Source organism: Panicum virgatum, unplaced genomic scaffold (genome assembly GCF_016808335.1).
Source record: "Panicum virgatum strain AP13 unplaced genomic scaffold, P.virgatum_v5 scaffold_5140, whole genome shotgun sequence".
In the NCBI taxonomy this organism is placed as follows: domain Eukaryota; kingdom Viridiplantae; phylum Streptophyta; class Magnoliopsida; order Poales; family Poaceae; genus Panicum; species Panicum virgatum.
Genome location: NW_024376478.1, coordinates 16,715 through 35,060, shown reverse-complemented (window position 1 = coordinate 35,060; position 18,346 = coordinate 16,715). Strand labels below are relative to the sequence as shown.

The following is an 18,346-nucleotide window of genomic DNA, read 5'->3' as shown; positions in this document are numbered from 1 at the left end:
CACGGTGGTAGGGAGCGACTGTCTTGTCTCCGTGGCCTAGGTTTGAAGCCCAGTTTTGTCTCTTTTTTAAAAATCCGTGACGAAAATTCATAAATTATCATAGATCCTGTCTGTTTATGATATTTTTCGTAAATATCACTAAAAATTCGTCATAGATTAAAGAATTTCTTGTAGTGGTAGGAATGAGTTATTTTTTGATCCGCCCCTAAAAAAAGACGTTTCTACAAATTATTTTTATAGTAGTGATAGAAAGGTACACTAATAAGTCTTTAGATAGATGAAGTTTGAACAGGGATGAAAAGGCATATACTTGGGGTTCCATAAATTACTACAGAATATCAACAGCGGTATTATGTCAGAAAATGAATAAATTAAAAGAGAAACAGTAAAGATATCTGCAGAAGCAAAATGCTGTGATTTAACGACTAATTAAAGTACTAATTCACCCAGTAACGGAGACTAAAGAAATACAATTATTTTGTTGTAATAGGGTTCTCCAACGGAGAGTTAAAGAAGATGATTCCTTATGTCGATTCATAAAGCAAATAGCCTCTATCGATCTTGAGGGGAATTTCAAAATGGCATCCGTACGAGATCAATACAAACACAAGTACAGCATAAAATTGGCCCAGCCCAGCTGGCACATGCATGACTCTTCAACAAACGCGCACACAGGCAAACAATACTTGATTAGGCCCAGAGATTTGCTACGGCCCAATTATGACAGCAATGGTCAATAATGCCCAAATGTTAGGAGTCACACGTGTGACTAACAGTCAAATCATCACACAAGGCCAAATAACTATTTGTTTGTTCCAGAATAATTTTTTTATTGCTAGAACAATTGTGCAACAAAAAAATTGTTTCGGAACAAAAAAAAATATTCCGGAACAATTTTAACTGGATTACATATGTAAGCCTGTTTGTTAGGCTGATTTAGACCCAAAATATAGAATCTGGAGTGGAAAAATATCAGGAGTCATGCGACCCCAATAATGGACGATAGAAAATATCAGGAGTAAGAGTCCTGTCACTTGCTACTAGTTGCAGTTTGCATTCCTGCGCCATGTCCAGATATCATCCAACTGATAGAAAAAAAATGTTAAACCGTAAGAAGTCATGAGCAGGATATGTACGAAGAAGTGTGGCAACATTAATTACAAAGGAAACATTATGGCTTCTGGAGGAATATGCAGAATTGTTGATGTTGTTGACACATTCGGTTGCAGGAGGAACACCATAGGGTAAAATTAATTTCACAGGGCAGAAAATAGAAACCGGGCATCATTCTTGACCTCAACAATACAAACCTGCCCCCCGTGCGCACGGCGGCGCAATTGACATTGTACATCTATGAAAAAAAATCCAGCCATCAATTCCTTCTTGACTGGAATTAGCAGCTCAAAGAAATACAGCCCAGATTAGCATTATATTGGATGCCATCCCCAGTGGAGAAATAATATATGGCTTAAGCGCACGGGCGCTAGCATGAAAACATCAGCAGAAGCTCGATCAAAAAGAAAACTAAGATGCCTGCTAGCTAGTTACAAGTCGTGACCGATGGTGTAAACAAACACTGCTGAATGTTCTTCCCTCAGAGTCAAATTAAAGACAATGTAATCTCCGAAAAATGCACAGAGCGAAGCACAGATGCAGAGCCATAACACTCACAGTAACACAATCTCACTCCAAATAAAATGGTACAACAACGTTAATGGAGAGAAATAATAATGGTCCACACGTACAACCCAAATATAGAAAGGCAGATATCACTACCATAGAAAGCCACATTGCACACAATAATAATGGAGAGAAAACAATAATAGTTGTCCACATGTACTGAGATAGTATAAGCAGAGCACTAGAGCCACATGTTGCCACAGAATTCTGATCCTGCTAGTCCTTTCTGGTGTAGAACGGCACGACGGTGTAGATGGTCTGCATGATGGTGGCAATGAGCAGGATGACGGCGGCCACGAGGGAGATGAATACCCAGGGGTTGCTCAGATAGTTGTTCATGAACATGGCGCGCCACTTGTTCCGGCGCTTCTTACAGTGGGCGTTCACCTTCGATAGCACGCGGTATAGCCTGCTGCCTTCGTCTGGCGTCCTTGCTAACTTGGTGAGGGTGTTGAACATCTCCACCACCGCCTTGTCTCTGCCTATCATGTTTACGAAGATCCCTTTGGATCTCAGAAGTGCCACATCTCTTTCTGACTCCGTAATTTTGTCCACGAAGGATATGTAGGACCTCACGTCAGATTTGGGGTCGGGATGTAGCCACTCAAATGCCATCAGGTTGAGGAGCTCCACCTCCGTTTGATCGTGGAACTCGAACACCGGCATGCTGAGCACACCATTATCAAAGTCAACGTCATGGATACTTTCAGTGTTGCTTATTTTGAACTGGATCCCTGCCTCGTTTAGCTCAACAGCACAGGGCGTGCGAGGTTCTGCGGCTGCGGCTGCGGCTGCAGCTCCAGCCGCTCGGCTCCAGCAGCTGCTAGCCCACTGCAGCAGCTGCTGTCTGCAGCTGTTGCCTGTTGGCTCTTCCGGAGTGATGCCGCAATAGCTTTTGTGAAGAATGTGCAGTAAATGAAGGCCAAGGTTGTCCCAGCCTTCCTCAATTCGTGGGGCCCACAGAAGACATCGCGCGGTATTGTTGATCCATCGAGCGCTCTGCTCACAATTAATTAAAATTTCTTATATTTACTGTTTCTCTCATTTTTTCCATATTCTAGAAGAATTCTCGGATAGATACTCTAATGATTCTAAGCTTATTATTATAAAAACTCATAAAGAAGAAAAATAACCTTTGGTCACGGACTACTTAAATGGCGATTAAAAGTTGTATACAATAAAATCACCGACTACTTTAAATGGCAAATTAAAGTTGTATACAATAAAATCAGAAGGTGTGATTGGAAAAAAAGAAATTTAGTTTAGTAAAATTGAAAAATAGAGGAAGCAATTTGGAAAAAGTCTACATAACCCTCCAACTATTCATGGTGGACTAATTTACCCCCAAATTATAAAACCGGATGTTTTCCCCGATGGACTTTTCAAAACCGGTCAAATAACCCCCCAATGTGGTTTTGGACGGTGGTTTTGCTATAGTGGCGTGGTTTTGTCCTTTTCTTTTTTATTTTGTTCTGCTCAATCTTTGAAAAATTATAGTAAATCATAGAAAAATTATAAAATGGGAAATCTAATTTTGTTGGATTTCACGTGAGTAGATCTACACAGTGAAGATATAATATGGTATTCTTTAGTATAAAGTTTTTGCTATAGCTTTAGATCTATACTTTTCTATAATTAATTGAAACAATTCATAGTATTAGATGTATATGCTATATTTGCTTTGTATAAGTCATGTACCTGACTTACTTGTACCTCAAGGCTATACAGCCTATATATATAAAGGTCACCCCCTCCTAGGGTGTATGGTGTTTGCCCAACTCTCTACATGGTATCACGAGACTGGGCCCTATCCTAGCCCTGGCCATGCGCCTCCTCCTCCTCCTTCCGCTGCCCTAGGGCGTGCTGCTCCCTGCCGTGCGCCTAACCTTCCTCCCCCATAGCAGATCCAATCTGCTCCGATGTGCACATCCCTGCACGTCATCCACCACACCACCGGCGCCTCCTCCCTGTAGATCGCACCATCCCATCCCCCTGCTCCTCCTCCGATCGATGTCCTCCTCCATCACCGACAGTGCATCCTCTCCTCGCACCGCCGCCATGGGAGACGCCATCAGCCCCTTCGCCACCATCAACGTCAAGTCCCATGTCCCTGTGATGCTGGAACTTCGCTCAGGGAACTACACCAAGTGGAGCACCTACTTCAAGGCCATGTGCGACAAGTTTGGACTCCTCAAGCACATCAACAGGACAGCAGCTCCTACTACCCCCGATGTCGCCTGGACCCAAACAGACTGCTGCGTCCGTAGCTGGTTGTACGGTTCCGTCTCTGAATCCGTGCTCGACTTCGCCATGGCACCGGATCAGACAGCGCGCCAGCTTTGGGTCGCCATCGAAGCCCACTTCATGGCGAACAGGGCTCCGCGCTCCATCTACCTCAACCATGAATTCCACAACATCAACCAAGGCGACCTCTATGTTGAAGATTACGGCCAGAAGGTCAAGCAGGCTGCTGATCGCCTTTGCGACGTCGGGGAGTAAGTCGCGGAGAGCACCCTCGTCCTCAACCTCCTGCGTGGCGCCAACCCCAAGTTCAGCACCACCTGCGACTTCATCGCTGGCACACCCGGCATGACCTTCGCCACGGCCCTCGACCAGCTCTCCCTGAAGGAACTCTGCCTCACGTACGAGGCCTCCGTCACTGCCAACACTGCCCTCGTCGCATCGCCCTCCTCTACTGGCTGCGGCTTTGCCTGCCGCCTCTCCTCGGCGTCCTCCGCCGCGCCACAGCAGCAGCAGCACCGCACCAGGAAGAAGCACAATGGCGGCGGCGGCGGACAGCAAGGCGGCGGCGGCGGACAGTAGCAGGGTGGCCAGCCTGCGACCCCCCTATCCGACTGGCCCGTGGATCTGTTTCAATTCATGGGCCACCCAGGCGGGAGGACAGGCGGGCGGCTGGGACGGCCAGGGAGCTGGCTACCACGGAGGCCCATCCACCACAGGCGGGTGGAGCGAACAGGGTTTGCTGGGCCTTGCGCCACAGCAGGCCCACACCGCCTTTGCCCTGTCCCAGTTCTCCCAGGCCCCCACGCCTTCCTGGGACCTGGCATGCCTCATCACCGCTCTTCAACAGATGTCTGTCCAAGGCTCGTCTCCGTGGGTCATGGACACCGGCGCCACCATCCACATGCACTCCTCTAAAGGTATACTATTCTCATGTACCCCTTCACCGCATTCTTCTATTGTTGTAGGCAATGGCACTAGTATTCCAGTCACGTCTCGTGGTCAGCCCTTCCTTCCTACCATAGCATCTAACTTCGTCTTGAACAACGTCCTTGTCATCCCATCCATAGTTCGCAATCTCCTTTCCATTCGTCAATTCACCCGCAACAATAGTTGTTCCATCAAATTTGATGCCCTTGGTTTTTCTGTGATGGACCTCAGGACGCGGCGCATGATTCTTCGCTGCAATAGTGCTGGCGACTTGTACACCATCACTGCTACAGCACCAGACACTGCCCACGCCCTCCTTGCTGCTTCCACCTCGCTGTGGCATCAACGCCTTGGTCATCCTGCTCCAGCCACCGTATCCTCGCTCCACCAGAATAAACACATCACTTGTATTGAAGCAGATCGCTCCCTATGCCATGCCTGTCAACTAGGCAAACACACGCGCCTTCCCTTTAGTACCTCTACCTCCAGGACCTCTTAGCATCCCGTAGTATTTTATTCCGTCATTCTTGCCCTTATACATCTGCTCAAAATGGCAAAGCTGAGCGTGTTCTTCGAACCCTTAATAATTCTGTGCGCACCATGCTGATGCATGCCTCCATGCCGCCACCATACTGGGACGAGGCTTTATCTGTAGCCACGTATCTCCTGAACAGGCGCCCCTCCACCTCTATCTCTGGCGAGATCCCCTATGTGTGCCGCCACGGCAGCTATCCCACCTATGCTCACTTGCGGGTTTAGGGTGTCTTTGCTACCCCAACCTTCAAGCGACATCACCTCATAAGCTCGCTCCGAGGTCCGCTGCATGTGTTTTTCTAGGTTACCCCTTGGCACATAAAGGCTATCGTTGTCTAGACCTTTCGACTCGTCGCGTCATCATCTCTCGCCATGTTGTTTTTGATGAGCTTAACATTCCCTTCGCCCATGACAACCCCGTCCCATCTTCCTCTTTTGATTTTCTACAAGACGACGATTCGGATATATTTGTGCCTTGCTCTACTAACAATGCAGTGATTTGGGCATCGATCGCTCCATCTTCAGATGTCGAGCAGCCGCCTTCTTCTTCGACTTCTGGCGCCGCTGGTGCCGGTGCTGGTGGGCGCGGTCCTGTACACCCACCAGCCTCCTCCTCGGGTGCCTCCGGCACTGGTTGGAGCGGTTTTGTACCCCCACTAGACCCTTCAACGTTGTAACATCCCGGATTCTTCCGGAATGTTATAAAGTCGAAAAATGTGAATTTCAAAAAAATTTCGTGGCAATGCTGTAATTATCACCCTAAGAAGAATTTCTACCTTCTCAAAAACCCTAGTAATTTAAAACTTTGTTTATATTTAAGGTTATTGTTTGCTAGTGTGAGAATATTTGGAGTTATCGGATTCATTTGGCTCTGCCTTGTTTAATTTAAATTCGATTTGGATTTATTTTATTGTGTGAAATTGTGTGGAAATTAAATTGAGGTGTGCCCCTCAATTTAATTTCAAGAAGCTGACCCTTGTGTGTGCCTTAATTTGAATTGAGTCATTCAAATTAAAGCCAAACCTCTAACAAGTCCTAACCTGTCCTAACCCCTAACTCGATCCAAACCCGTGACCAAACCCGAGCTCTAACCCGAGCCCGTTACCCGGTCCAAACCCTAGTCCAGTCCGGCCAGAACCCAAAACCCACCTGACCTTTTAATGCATGGCAGCCCAAACCAAAAAAAACAAACCAAACTGGCCCGAGCACTCATCAAGCCTGGCTTGCTCCACACGCTCAAGCCCAACCCGCCAGCCTGCCAACCCAGCCGGCCCCTTTCCTTTCGGCCTGCTCCGCACCGGCCTGGCCCAGCTCGCCCACGCGGACGCGCGTGCTCGCCAGCCCAGCTCCGCGCCTGCGTCTTTTCCCTTCGCCGCCACTGACAGGTGGTCCCCACCTATCAGGCGCTCTCCTCTGTTCCTCTTCTCCGCCTCGCCTTTTTCCACCGACGCCGAACGCCCCCTCTGCGCCGCCGCGTCATCCCGCTCAGCCCCTCCTTTTGACCTTTCGCGCCGCGCTCCCCCGCTCCGCGACAACGCGCGGAGGCCGCCTGCCCGCCGCGCGCGCCCCCTTTTTCCCTTGCGCTTTTGACCGCCCGTCGCACCACCTCGAGCCGAGCCATGCCGTCGGATGCTGCCGCGTGTGCTGGCCCGGACGCCGAGAATCCTCGGCCGTCCGCGAGCCAGGGCCGCTCCGTGCCCTAGCCTGCCGCCTATAAAACCCGCCTCGGCCGCTGCTAGCAACCCTAGCCTTGCTTTTCCCTTGCCGCCGCCAGAAGCAGAGCACGCAGAGAAGGCGAGCCAAGAGAGGAGAAGGGGAGAAGAAGGAGGAGGGGCAGTGGGAGCGCCGCCGGAGGAGTGCCTCCAGCAGCACAGCGCCGCTGCAGCACCGGGGAGAGGAAGCAGCCAAGGACGAGGACGCCGCCGCCTGGGAGCTTCACCACGCCAGCGCCCCGATCGACGACATCGACGTCGCTGCGCTGCCTGCACTGCTCCACCTCTCCACGGCCATGCCTCATCACGGCGCCGCCCTCGTCATCCCCAGCCTGAACCAGTAGGCCGCTGTCCCGTCGCCCTCCACCTTGCCTTGCTGTCCGGCGTGAGCGGAACGCCGCCGATGAACCCTCCAGTAGCTGGCCCTAGATTCCCCTATCCCTCGTTCTTGTGCAGGAGCCCGACGCACCGCGTTCCGACCCCGCAGCCCGTCGTCGCTTGCCCTGGCGGCGCTGCACCACCGCCGTAGCCACGCCATGGCCTTGCCACAGCCATGCCCGGCGCGCACGTTCATGAAAACCGCCCAAGGCCGCACTTTCTCTAACACCATGGCACGCACACGCACAGCCGCATCGTCGCAATGCGACGTGGCCAGCCCTTTGGGGCATTTCATCGAACACCTTCCGGGCAGCCACCAGTCCAAGCCCACGCACACCTAGTGCGACGCCTATGGCATGCTTGCTGCACCACCGTCGCGTTCCAACTCGGCCTTGACAACCCAGCCCTGCTCTAGCCCTCACTGTGTCGCGATCGACCGGGAACGCCCGCGTTCCGCTCGCGAACGCGCACAAAGGCCTCACCGAGCACCAAACTCGTTTGTTTTCACTTGGCCCTTGCCTCGCCATGCCACGGTCTCGGCTTCCCGAGCATCCGCACGTGTGCGCACTAGGTACTATCACCAGGTCCAAACCGCCACGCCATGGCCTCGCCATTGCCATGCCCGGCCGTGCCCACCGTGAACGCGCACACCCCATGAGCACGTGCACACGCGCCACAGATACGCCCAAGCCACACCTCCGGCTGCCATCACCGCTCCGTGCCTGGACTCACTGTCGCTTCGCTGTGATCGATCCCAAGCTACCCCATCCTCGCCATGCTCCGCTGTCGTCGCTGTGTCGCGACGTCACGGCACGAAGACCGCACGCGCGCACGCCACAAGCCGCACACACGCGTGTCCCTAGACCCGTTACGCCTCGACCACGCCGCGGGACTGGAAGACCAGAGCCCCCCCGCGCACACGTACTCGCCTCTCCACCTCGCCGTGACCAAGCTTCGCTCGTAGTCGACGCCGGGAGGTTTCGTCGCCATGCCGCCAGGAAGCCGATCGATGCCGTCGTCGCGCCCTCAGCTGGACTGCACCGAGGAACCCTCGCCACGCCGCCAAGAAGCCCGTCGACGCCCTGGGAGGAGGAGCCCCTTCGCGCCGGATCCCATTGGCACACCACCCAAGCTGTGCTCCGCCACCAAGGAAGCTTCACCGTGCCGCCGAGAGGGACCGCAGGACCCGACGTCGCCGCCACCACAGAAGCCGCCAAGGAAGAGGAGAGGCCAGACCTTTGCCAGGAACCCTAAACGCACCGCTGGGCCGCGCCGCCGCAGCCTCGGTCCGCTCTGCCCTGCTCCGCCGCCGTCAAGCCACATGCGCGTGCACATACGGGGACATCCGCACCGGATCTGGCCGCCACACCAGATCCTCGGGTGAAGGACACTCGGGCTCCGCCTGTCAGACGTAGGGGCGCGCCGACAGCCCGGCCCCACTAACCAGGGAGAGTGAGAGAGAGAGTTGAGATGAGAGGGAGAGCCCAAGAAACGTGCGGGCCTCTTTCGGCCCAACCAGCCAAGCCCAGGCCGGCCCTTTTTCGCCCGAGCCGGCCTTTCCCCCGAGCCGCAGGCCAAGCCGGCCTGCGAGCCGTTGCTTTAGCCGATCCGTTAAGACCGAGCCGAGCCTTGTTGGGCCTTCAGTTCACAGCCTTGAGTTGGATCTCTTTTGAGCCTGTTTTGTGCATTCTTGCACTTTGGCCCCTGTACTTATACGTAATTACGGCTAGGTCCTCACGTGGTGGAGTTGACTGACGTCCCGGACGAGCACAAGATCCAGAAGGACTACCCCGACACCCGGAGGACCCAGAAGGACGTACCGGATGACCAGAAGACGTCAAAGGACCAAGAAAGACCACGAAGACCTATTAGGTTCACGCCCATTCGAGATTGAATACCTATTAGGCATTGCTTGCTAGATACGCTACGCTCCCAAATTGAGTGTGATGAGATGAGCTTGCATGGCCATTTACTTTCTGTATTCCTTGTTTCCCATACTTAGCTTTGATTGATACATTCTTTTGCTACTATGAGTGAGAATTGGGGTATGGGAATATATGATTTGATAGTCCTTGCTTGCTGGAAGTTGCCTCCACATATATGGGAGTTGGTGATTAGGTTACAGCGGGGGCGAGCGAACCCTTTTCTCTGATCTTCGGATCGAGAGCCGGGGATTGTGTGTTGGGCACGATCCTGTGAGCACCTGTAATGGGTGATGGGCACCTGTGGCGGGTGCTAGACCGTTCCTGTGGGAACATAGTAGAGGTGTAGTTTTGGAGGAGACTTGTAATGGGTATCGATTGCAGACCGTGTTGATGGAATGCCAACTTGGATGAAGACGCTCGTCTCAGCTGGATGAAGGACTTGACTTTGTGGCTCTAGTGACGGAACTATGTCAAACGTGCACACCACTTATCCTTTATGAGGAGGGACCCAGCCCGAGCTAGCTATGCGCGGCACCATTACTGCAGGAGGATAGTGTTTCAGTGTTAGGGGGAGAGGACAGGACCCCATCGTCCCCGATCGCAGGATCCATGAGATTCCATTCTAGATAGCTTCACAGCCCCGGGCGACCTTCTGCGGGAGGACGCGCCCCAGACCGGGAGTAGGATGGTGCCGTAGCCGTTAGTTTCGTTGACTGGTGCCTCGGAGTCAGTCGGTCGACGGGTCGGCTAGTGACGGGGCGAGTGAGTACAGGTGTACAACCCCTGCAGGGTCAAAACTATACGTATAGCCACGTACTCGGTCATGAACAACTCTGGATCTGGCGCCACATTGTAGTTAGATCCACATATACTTTTCTACCTCCCTCTAGTCTACTTTTCCTGCTTGGATAGCAGCTAAGGTGCGGGGAGAGGGAGTTCCCGCACCGAAACAGGGTCGAGACAGTTGTAGTGGAAGATAGGAGACCGGGAGTCCGGGTTGCCGGAGCTGCCCGTGTTGAGAGGTGTTTTGGATGACTTATACATATACTGCTTGCATAGGAAGACATAGCCTATCCTTGGCATTATCTTTTTACCGTTTGCATCCACAATAAAGCTTGCATACGGATGGTGAAGTGAACCTATCCCATCCTTGGGGATAGCCTGATAGATGCAGGATCCGAGTGAAGGAGTCGACAGGATGACAAAGGAAGATGATGTGAAGGATGGCCCGAGCTACACTCCGAGCTGCCTGTGGAGAGGATTCGTGAAGATGAAGTTTGCCCAGAAGACTAGATATCGTTTCCGCTTTCTGTTTGTTTTCTTTTAGCCCAAGGGGCTTGTACTCTGAGATTCGTATTACAATCCTTTGGATTATGTAATAGATAAACCCATGTGATGTTGTAAACGTGAGTTATGTCTGTGATATTCAATTGAAATCAGTTCTGTATGTGATAGCTACTGATCCAGGGACTATCACGACGATACAGAGGGTCGGGTTCACCTTTCGGGAACCCAGTCTGTTTCAAACGTCTTCACGACCGGGCGGGTCGATTGCAGCTCCTCGGCAGGCTGCTGCTCCTGCTGGTCCGCCTGGCCGCTTCGGTCAGGTCTATGTTCGACGACCTCAGCAGCCTGCTGACTCGCTGCAACCTGCTGATCCACCTCGTCACTGTAACACCCTAATTTAAATTTCAGCATTTTATAATAAATTTAATATGTTTTCTTTTAGTTTCCTAAGATTTTAATTGCTTAGACATGCATATCATGTTTTATTTTCTTTCATAAGTAATTAAAAGTTATCATAGGGTAAAAATGTTTGTGCATTCATGCTGGAGCATCCCTTTTATTTGTTTGAGTGGTTAGGGTTTGAATTCAAATTCATTTAGATTTGGTTTGGTTTAAAAAGAAAAAGGAAAAGAAAATAGGAAACCAGCAGGCCCAGCCTTTTTCCTCGGCCCGCACTCCTCTCCTCTTCCGGCGGCCCACATCCCCGTGCTGGCCCAGCAAACCCAACGCTGAGGTCCAGCTCTCCCACATGCTCCAGCCGCGTCGCGAGCTGCGTCCTTTCTCCGACTGATAGGGCGGGCCCACCTGTCGGCGCCAGTTCACCCCGCAGCCCGTTCGCCTACGCCAGCGTTGCCCACTCGCCAGCGGTCGCTGACAGGGATGGCCCGCATGTCATCTCCTCATTCCTTACCTCCTTCCTCGCCGCACCAGCTCCCTTTGTTCTCTGCCACGCCGGTAACTGACCCGAAACCGCGCCACTCGCACCCCACTACACACCGGGCACGCACGCCAAGGGTTGCCCTCTCCCTTTAAACTACCCGCGACCCCCTCTGAACCCTCGTTTTCCCCGATCCGAGCCCTGCAGCAGCTCCACGAGCTCCGCGTCACCCTCGCCGCCGGTCAGCGTCATCGTAAACCCACCGCCTCGCTGCCCCCTAGCCCCTGCAAACCACCACAGGAGCTTCGCCTTGATGCCAGGAAGCTCCTCGAGCCGGCCATCCTCGACCCCGACCGGTGCAACGCCGGAATTGCGCTCGGACAACCCGCAGGTGAACTCTGTCCGCCATGGCAATTGCACGCCGCCGGCGTATCTCAGTCCACCCTAACCCCCTGCACACCTTCATTGGACCCGCACGAAGCTTCTCGAGTGATCAGCAGGCCTGGAGGATCCCTGCATCGACTCGTCCACGTGCGCAGCGCCGAGCTCCGCCGCCGGATTCGACATCGACGCCCTTGCACGGCCTCCCTGCTCGAACCCGAGCCTCGGTAAGCTTTAGCACCTCACGCTGGTCCTTTTGCGCTAGAATTCACAGCCCGTAGGCCACCCCGCGGCAGGAACGCAGTTCGCCGGCGCTCCGCCGCCGCACAGGCGCAGACCCGCCGTGGCGGGCACGGTGCAGCATCTCCTAGCCACGCACGACCCTGGTTTCGGTTTGCTTTAGTTCCGCGCAAGCTCCACGAGCCCTTTGCACCCACAATCCAGCACCAGAATGGCGTGAACGCGTTGCGCCGGCGAGCACCGCCGTGCAGACCCGCCACCTCCATTGCTAGCGCAACCCAGAGACCCTGCCGAGCCCCGCTAAGGCCCCTGGTGGATTATGCGCGTCGCATAGTCCATCCCAGACCCAAAGCCCTGTCGTTTTGACCCCGGAGCACCGTTTTCGGTGAACTCCGGTGAGTCCCGAGCCGCGCCGCCGCGGGATTTGTCGTCAGCAGTAGAACGCCGCCGCTTCCCGTGCACCTTTTGATCTGGACCACACTATCTGTCCTGGACGCCCAAGATTAGAACGGTGTATCGGTTTGCTCTGGATCGCACAATCATGATCCAACGGATCAGATCTGCGCGTACCCCTTCAGCCTGGTTATTTTGTTAAAGAGCCCCTGGAGTTTTGCAGAATCAACCCGCAGTCCAGCGCAGTTCAAAAGTAATTGCGCATCAGCCCCTGTTTTTACACCGAAGCCCCTGAGCTTTCCAGAAATAGGGTCCGCCGTCCCTAGAGTGCAGTTTTATGCGCTGAGCTCTGAAGCTAAGGTTTAATTACATTTAGGTCCCTAGTTTTTGCCCGAACCCTCCTGGATCTTTCAGTTTTCTCGCAGTTTAGTCCCTAGACCTTGTTTTAGCCCTAGTTTGCACGTTTTAGCTTCGTTTTAAGTGGTTTTTGCGCCCACACGATCGTTGTAACACATAGAATAGTTTTAGTATAGTTTTATGCACTATTTTTATGTAATGATGTACTATTTCTTAGCTTTTGCCTATTGTTTGCATGCATGTGTATATGTTGGACTTTGTTTTGGCGTTGCGATCGTGAGAAGACATTGAGCCATATGAGGAGTACCAGGAGCCACCTTTTGAGCAGTTTGAGCAGCAGGAGAACATTGAGGAAGGCAAGTATAACATAAACATTCCTATCACTTTTAAATACAATTTGATACTGCATTTTAATATTGTATGCCTATAAGGATTTCCTAGCCACCTTTTATTCTTTATATATACCTTGTGTTGCATTTTGGTTAGATTGTGCTAGGTACGACGCTCTCACACACTTGGTCCTTTTTAATTAATTTGACTAATGGTTATATGCAACTTAATTCTAGAGCGTACCCTCTGTACTGAGTGCTTGAGTGGTTTATGTCTCTTTAAAATACGTTTTTGATATAAACATGGTTTAGGGGGCCAGCACCGTGTTTAGTGCTTGGTTGGCCACTCTCCATAAGGACCCGGTTCATAGAGCGACAACCTGGGATAACCGCGCAACCACAAGACTGGAATGGGACGATCTCGACTTACTAATTAGGTCATTTTGGTTGGGGAGTAACTTACCTTCGGGGCAAGAGGGGTGGTAAGATTCAATGGTCCCTGCTCCTCCGGCTTGGTCTGTGCTGTGTGCTTGTACCCCCGTGAGGTGGGCCCCATCGTCGCTGATCCAGAATCCTTAGCGGTTACACCTTACCAACGTGATCCTTTGTAATGGTCTCGTAGTGCGCTTGCTAGTCATCTCATCAAAGGAATTGGGATGAACAACTAGCGTAGCTCATGACTTGTGGGTAAAAATGTGCAACCTCTCGAGAGTGTAAAACTGGTATACTAGCCGTGATCACGGTCATGAGCAGTACAGATCCTCCTTTTGATTAGTGGGGTTACCTTGGTGGTTTGGCTTGGTTCTAGTTCTATAATTAATCTTGATTAATCTCTTATGTAACTTCTGGGTTATGGTAATTCACTCATCTTTAGTAAATAGCTTTAATAAAATTTGCCAAGATTAAAAGCTAATGCAGTTGAGTCAGCTAACCTTAGAGCCTGATAGTTGTGTTATACTTGTTGAGTACAAGTTGTGTACTCACGCTTGCTTCCTCTACACCTTTTTGTTCTCTCTTGGGTATATCCTACTGTTGCTCAGTTCCTGACGACGTGGAGGACTACATCGGCAACTTCATGAACTTCTAGGCGGTCGTCTCCCAGTCGACGTCCCTGTGGCGCCCTACTTCGGGGAGAGTTCCGTACCTTTGTTTTACGCTTCCGCTGTATGAGACATTTATGTCATATATTAATAATAAACTCGTACTCGTTTATTATCTCTTTTTACGTGACATGTGTTGTGATATCTTGATGATTCTGTTGTATATATGTGTGACTTGATCCTGGCGCATATATGATTGCTCGGTTTATGTCCTTTGTAAACCGGGTGTTACAGTCGCCTTCCGTCTCCACCTCCAGTACGGCGCCCGATACAAGGACCGGTGCGTGCGCGGCCTTCTGCTTTTGTGCCGCCACCACCGGCCGACAACTTTCACTTGGTGCCCCAGGCGCCCATGCGCGGTTCTTCGCCGCCTCCTGCTTTACGGCGTCTTACTCGTCTCCAGACAAGTACTATTCAGCCAAGGGGCTACAAGAATTTATCTGCTACACACCTTGCTGCTTCTCCGATTCCATCCAATTATCGGAGTGCGCTTGCTGATCCTAACTGGCGAGCTGCTATGGCGGATGAATATCAAGCTCTTATGGATAATTGAACCTGGCACCTTGTTCCTCGCCCACCATGGGCCAATGTGGTCACAGGCAAGTGGATTTATAAACACAAGTATCATTCAGATGGCTCTCTTGCTCGCCACAAGGCTCGCTGGGTTGTTAGGAGTTTTTCACAACAGCATGGAGTTGATTACGACGAGACCTTCAGTCCTGTGGTTAAGCCTTCGACTATTAGGGTTGTTCTTAGTGCTGCAGTTTCTCATCATTGGCCGATTCATCAGCTTGATGTGAAAAATGCCTTTCTTCATGGGCATCTTGATGAGACACTATACTGCCAGCAGCCTCCAGGTTTTATTAATCTAGCACATCCTGATCATGTCTGTCTGTTGCAGAAGTCACAATATGGTTTGAAACAGGCTCCTCGAGCGTGGTAGCAGCATTTCGCCACATATATCCAATAGTTGGGCCTTGTTTCTTCAGTTTCCGACACATCCTTGTTTGTGTACAAGGATGGTTCTCAGATAGCCTATTTGCTGCTGTATGTGGATGATATAGTACTCACAGCTTCTTCAGATGCTTTGCTTCATTCTATTATTGGTCGGCTTCACACTGAGTTTGCTATGACTGATCTTGGTGCTCTTCATCACTTTCTGGGGATTTCAGTTACTCGATCTTCTGAGGGCCTGTTCTTGTCACAGCGGCAGTATGCTTTGGATCTTCTACAGCGTGCTGGTATGAGTGATTGCCATTCTACCACGACACCAGTTGACTGTAAGTCCAAGCTTTCTGCATCAGATGGAGCTCCTGTTGCTTATCCTTCTGAATACCGGAGTATTGCTGGTGCTCTTCAATATTTGACTCTCACTCGACCTGATCTTGCTTATGCTGTTCAACAAGTCTCCTTATTTATGCATGATCCTCGGGAGCCACATCTTGCTCTTGTCAAGCGCATCCTGCGCTATGTCAAAGGGACTCTGACTTTTGGTCTTCAGATCGGCATGGGCTCTGTTGATTCTCTCACATCATACTCTGATGCAGACTGGGCTGGCTGTCCTGACTCTCGACGCTCCACTTCTGGATACTGTGTCTATCTCGGTGACACCTTAGTCTTCTAGTCCTCCAAGCGACAGACTACAGTCTCCCGTTCTAGTGCTGAGGCCGAGTATCGTGCAGTTGCTCCTGTTGTTGCGGAGTGTTGCTGGATCCGCTAGTTGCTTCAGGAGCTACATCTTCCTTTCTCGAAGGCTACGGTCGTCTATTGTGACAATGTGAGTGCAGTTTATATGACTGCCAATCCAGTTCATCATCGACGGACGAAGCACATAGAGATTGACATCCATTTTGTTCGCGAGAAGGTTGGCTTAGGCCAAGTTCGGGTCCTCCATGTACCTTCTTCGCATCAGTTTGCTGACATAATAACTAAGGGCTCCCTGTACAGTTATTTACTGAGTTTAGGTCCAGTCTTGGTGTTCGCCAAGCTCCCCCTGTGACTGAGGGCGGGTATTAGATGTATATGCTGTATTTGCCTTGTATAAGTCATGTACCTGACTTACTTGTACCTCAAGCCTATATGGCATATATACATAAAGGTCACCTCCCCTCCTAGGGTGTGTGGTGTTTGTCCAACTGTCTACACATAGCTGCAACTTCTATGGTCCAATTGTGCTAAAATTATTATGGTTGGAAAATTATTATATGCTTGATCTGTAGTAAAAATTTCATACTCATTTGATCCTGTATAACTTTGTAGTCATGTGGAGTCCAAAAATATTAGATTTTGCATTTTATGATTTTCTACAATTTACTATAATTTTTTAAAGATTCAACAGAAATAAATAAAAAAAGAAAAAGACAAAACCGTGCCACTGTAGCAAAACCACTATCCAAAACCACCTTAAGAGGTTATTTGACTGGTTTTAAAAAGTTCATGCATAGAATATCCGGTTTTATAGTTTAGATTTTGTACGAGTACGAAGTGTCACTGCTTATTGCTACTCGAGTAGTACAACAAAAATGTATATTTGAACCAAACAACAGAGCACCTAGGCACTTGCAAGAAGCAGGGTATGAGTCAAGCATCATGAGGGACACAAATAACTTACCGAGGGTTTGTCACTCCAAAGTGCGATCCTCTGCAGAACGACTAGAGGTATTTGGTTTTCCATCGCGATCATATCGTTCCACAGTGTTGGCCACAAATTCTGAAAGCTGCTCCTGCTGAAGACGGGGTCGTTGTCCGCGTAACCAGTATGATCACCTTCCCCTTCCGCGAATAGACTTAGCTGCATCAGCTCAAACAGGAAGCATCCATCCGTGACCATCATCTGCACGAAGCTACCCCTGTTCACTCCACGCCACCTATCATCAAGGCCATCGTAGGCGGCCTCGAGCTCATCGGCCACTTGCTCGATTGCTGCGACGAACTCCGTTAGAGGCTTCCGAGCCAGCTTAACCACGTGCTGCACCGCCCGCCTCTTGTGCTTCTCCATGGGCAAGAGATGGGTCTCGCCATGGTGCAAGGGGCCCAACGATACGAACTGCGGCTGGTAGGCATCTCTGTTGGTCATCTTCTTTAGACACTCCGGCACACGATAGATATAGCACTGATTCCACCGCGCCATCTCCACCGATGGCCTGGTGTCCTCGAGCAGTAGCTTCTCCATGTCCACCATCCAACTGCTACTGTTGCCCTTCTTCTCGGCTCTCAAGGCCAGCTCGGACCCATCCCTGAGCTCCTCGTTTGCTCCCCCAGAGTCCTCCGGCATCTTCTCCTCTTGTATCTCCACCACCCAACTAGAGCTCGAGCTAGCATTGGTAGACATCCCCGCAGTGAGGTGCTATGGTAGTTATTGTCAGGTACGTTGTTTTGTCAGGTACGATGTCCCCATATATGGACAGACAGAGAATGCCGCATGGGACAAGCTTATACCTTTCTTGCCGCGGGAGTACTAGTAATCAAGAAGCTCCATTAATCCATATGCATGCTTTGGTCGGGAATCAGGAACAAAAGGAGCTAGGCCAGGAGCCCAGGATGCATGGTGGTGCAGATCGCTTTGATCAGTTGCGCACATATACACCAGTGCGTAATGAGCACTAAAGTTAATTAGGGACTACGCTTTGGATAAAGTAAGACGGAGGAGCACAGGATGCTCCAGGCATATCTTTCGGTGGAGCCAGAGTAAAGCAGATGTAGGACTAGCGGTGTCGAGGGAAGAAGAAAGGAACCTCTCCAAATTAAAGCCCACACGAGATGTGCGTATATACTTGAGCTTCGAGTGGAGAGAACGCAAGTGAAAATTCTAGCCTAGATAGGATGCATAGCCAGTGCTGCGTCAGCCAAAGGCAAAATAGCCAGTGCTCCATAGTTCAGGTACGATTTTGGTTGTTTTGCCTTAGCTAGATGTGATCATTCCGGAAATTCGGGTCGGCGATGAGCTTGCCTTGGTTGGACAAGCCGCCTGACTATACGTCAC

At 51.0% G+C, this 18,346-nt stretch overlaps 1 protein-coding gene across 1 annotated transcript; it reads right to left on the bottom strand.

Moving 5' to 3' along the window:
• Positions 1–1,673: 1,673 nt before the first annotated feature.
• On the bottom strand, positions 1,674–17,790 carry LOC120694355 (UPF0481 protein At3g47200-like). Its single transcript, XM_039977486.1, has 2 exons — positions 16,976–17,790; positions 1,674–2,679 (listed from the first exon to the last, which is right to left on the bottom strand). The coding sequence occupies exons 1-2, from the start codon at positions 17,693–17,695 to the stop codon at positions 1,897–1,899; spliced, it is 1,503 nt and encodes a 500-aa protein (XP_039833420.1). The 5' UTR covers positions 17,696–17,790; the 3' UTR covers positions 1,674–1,896.
• Positions 17,791–18,346: the final 556 nt, after the last annotated feature.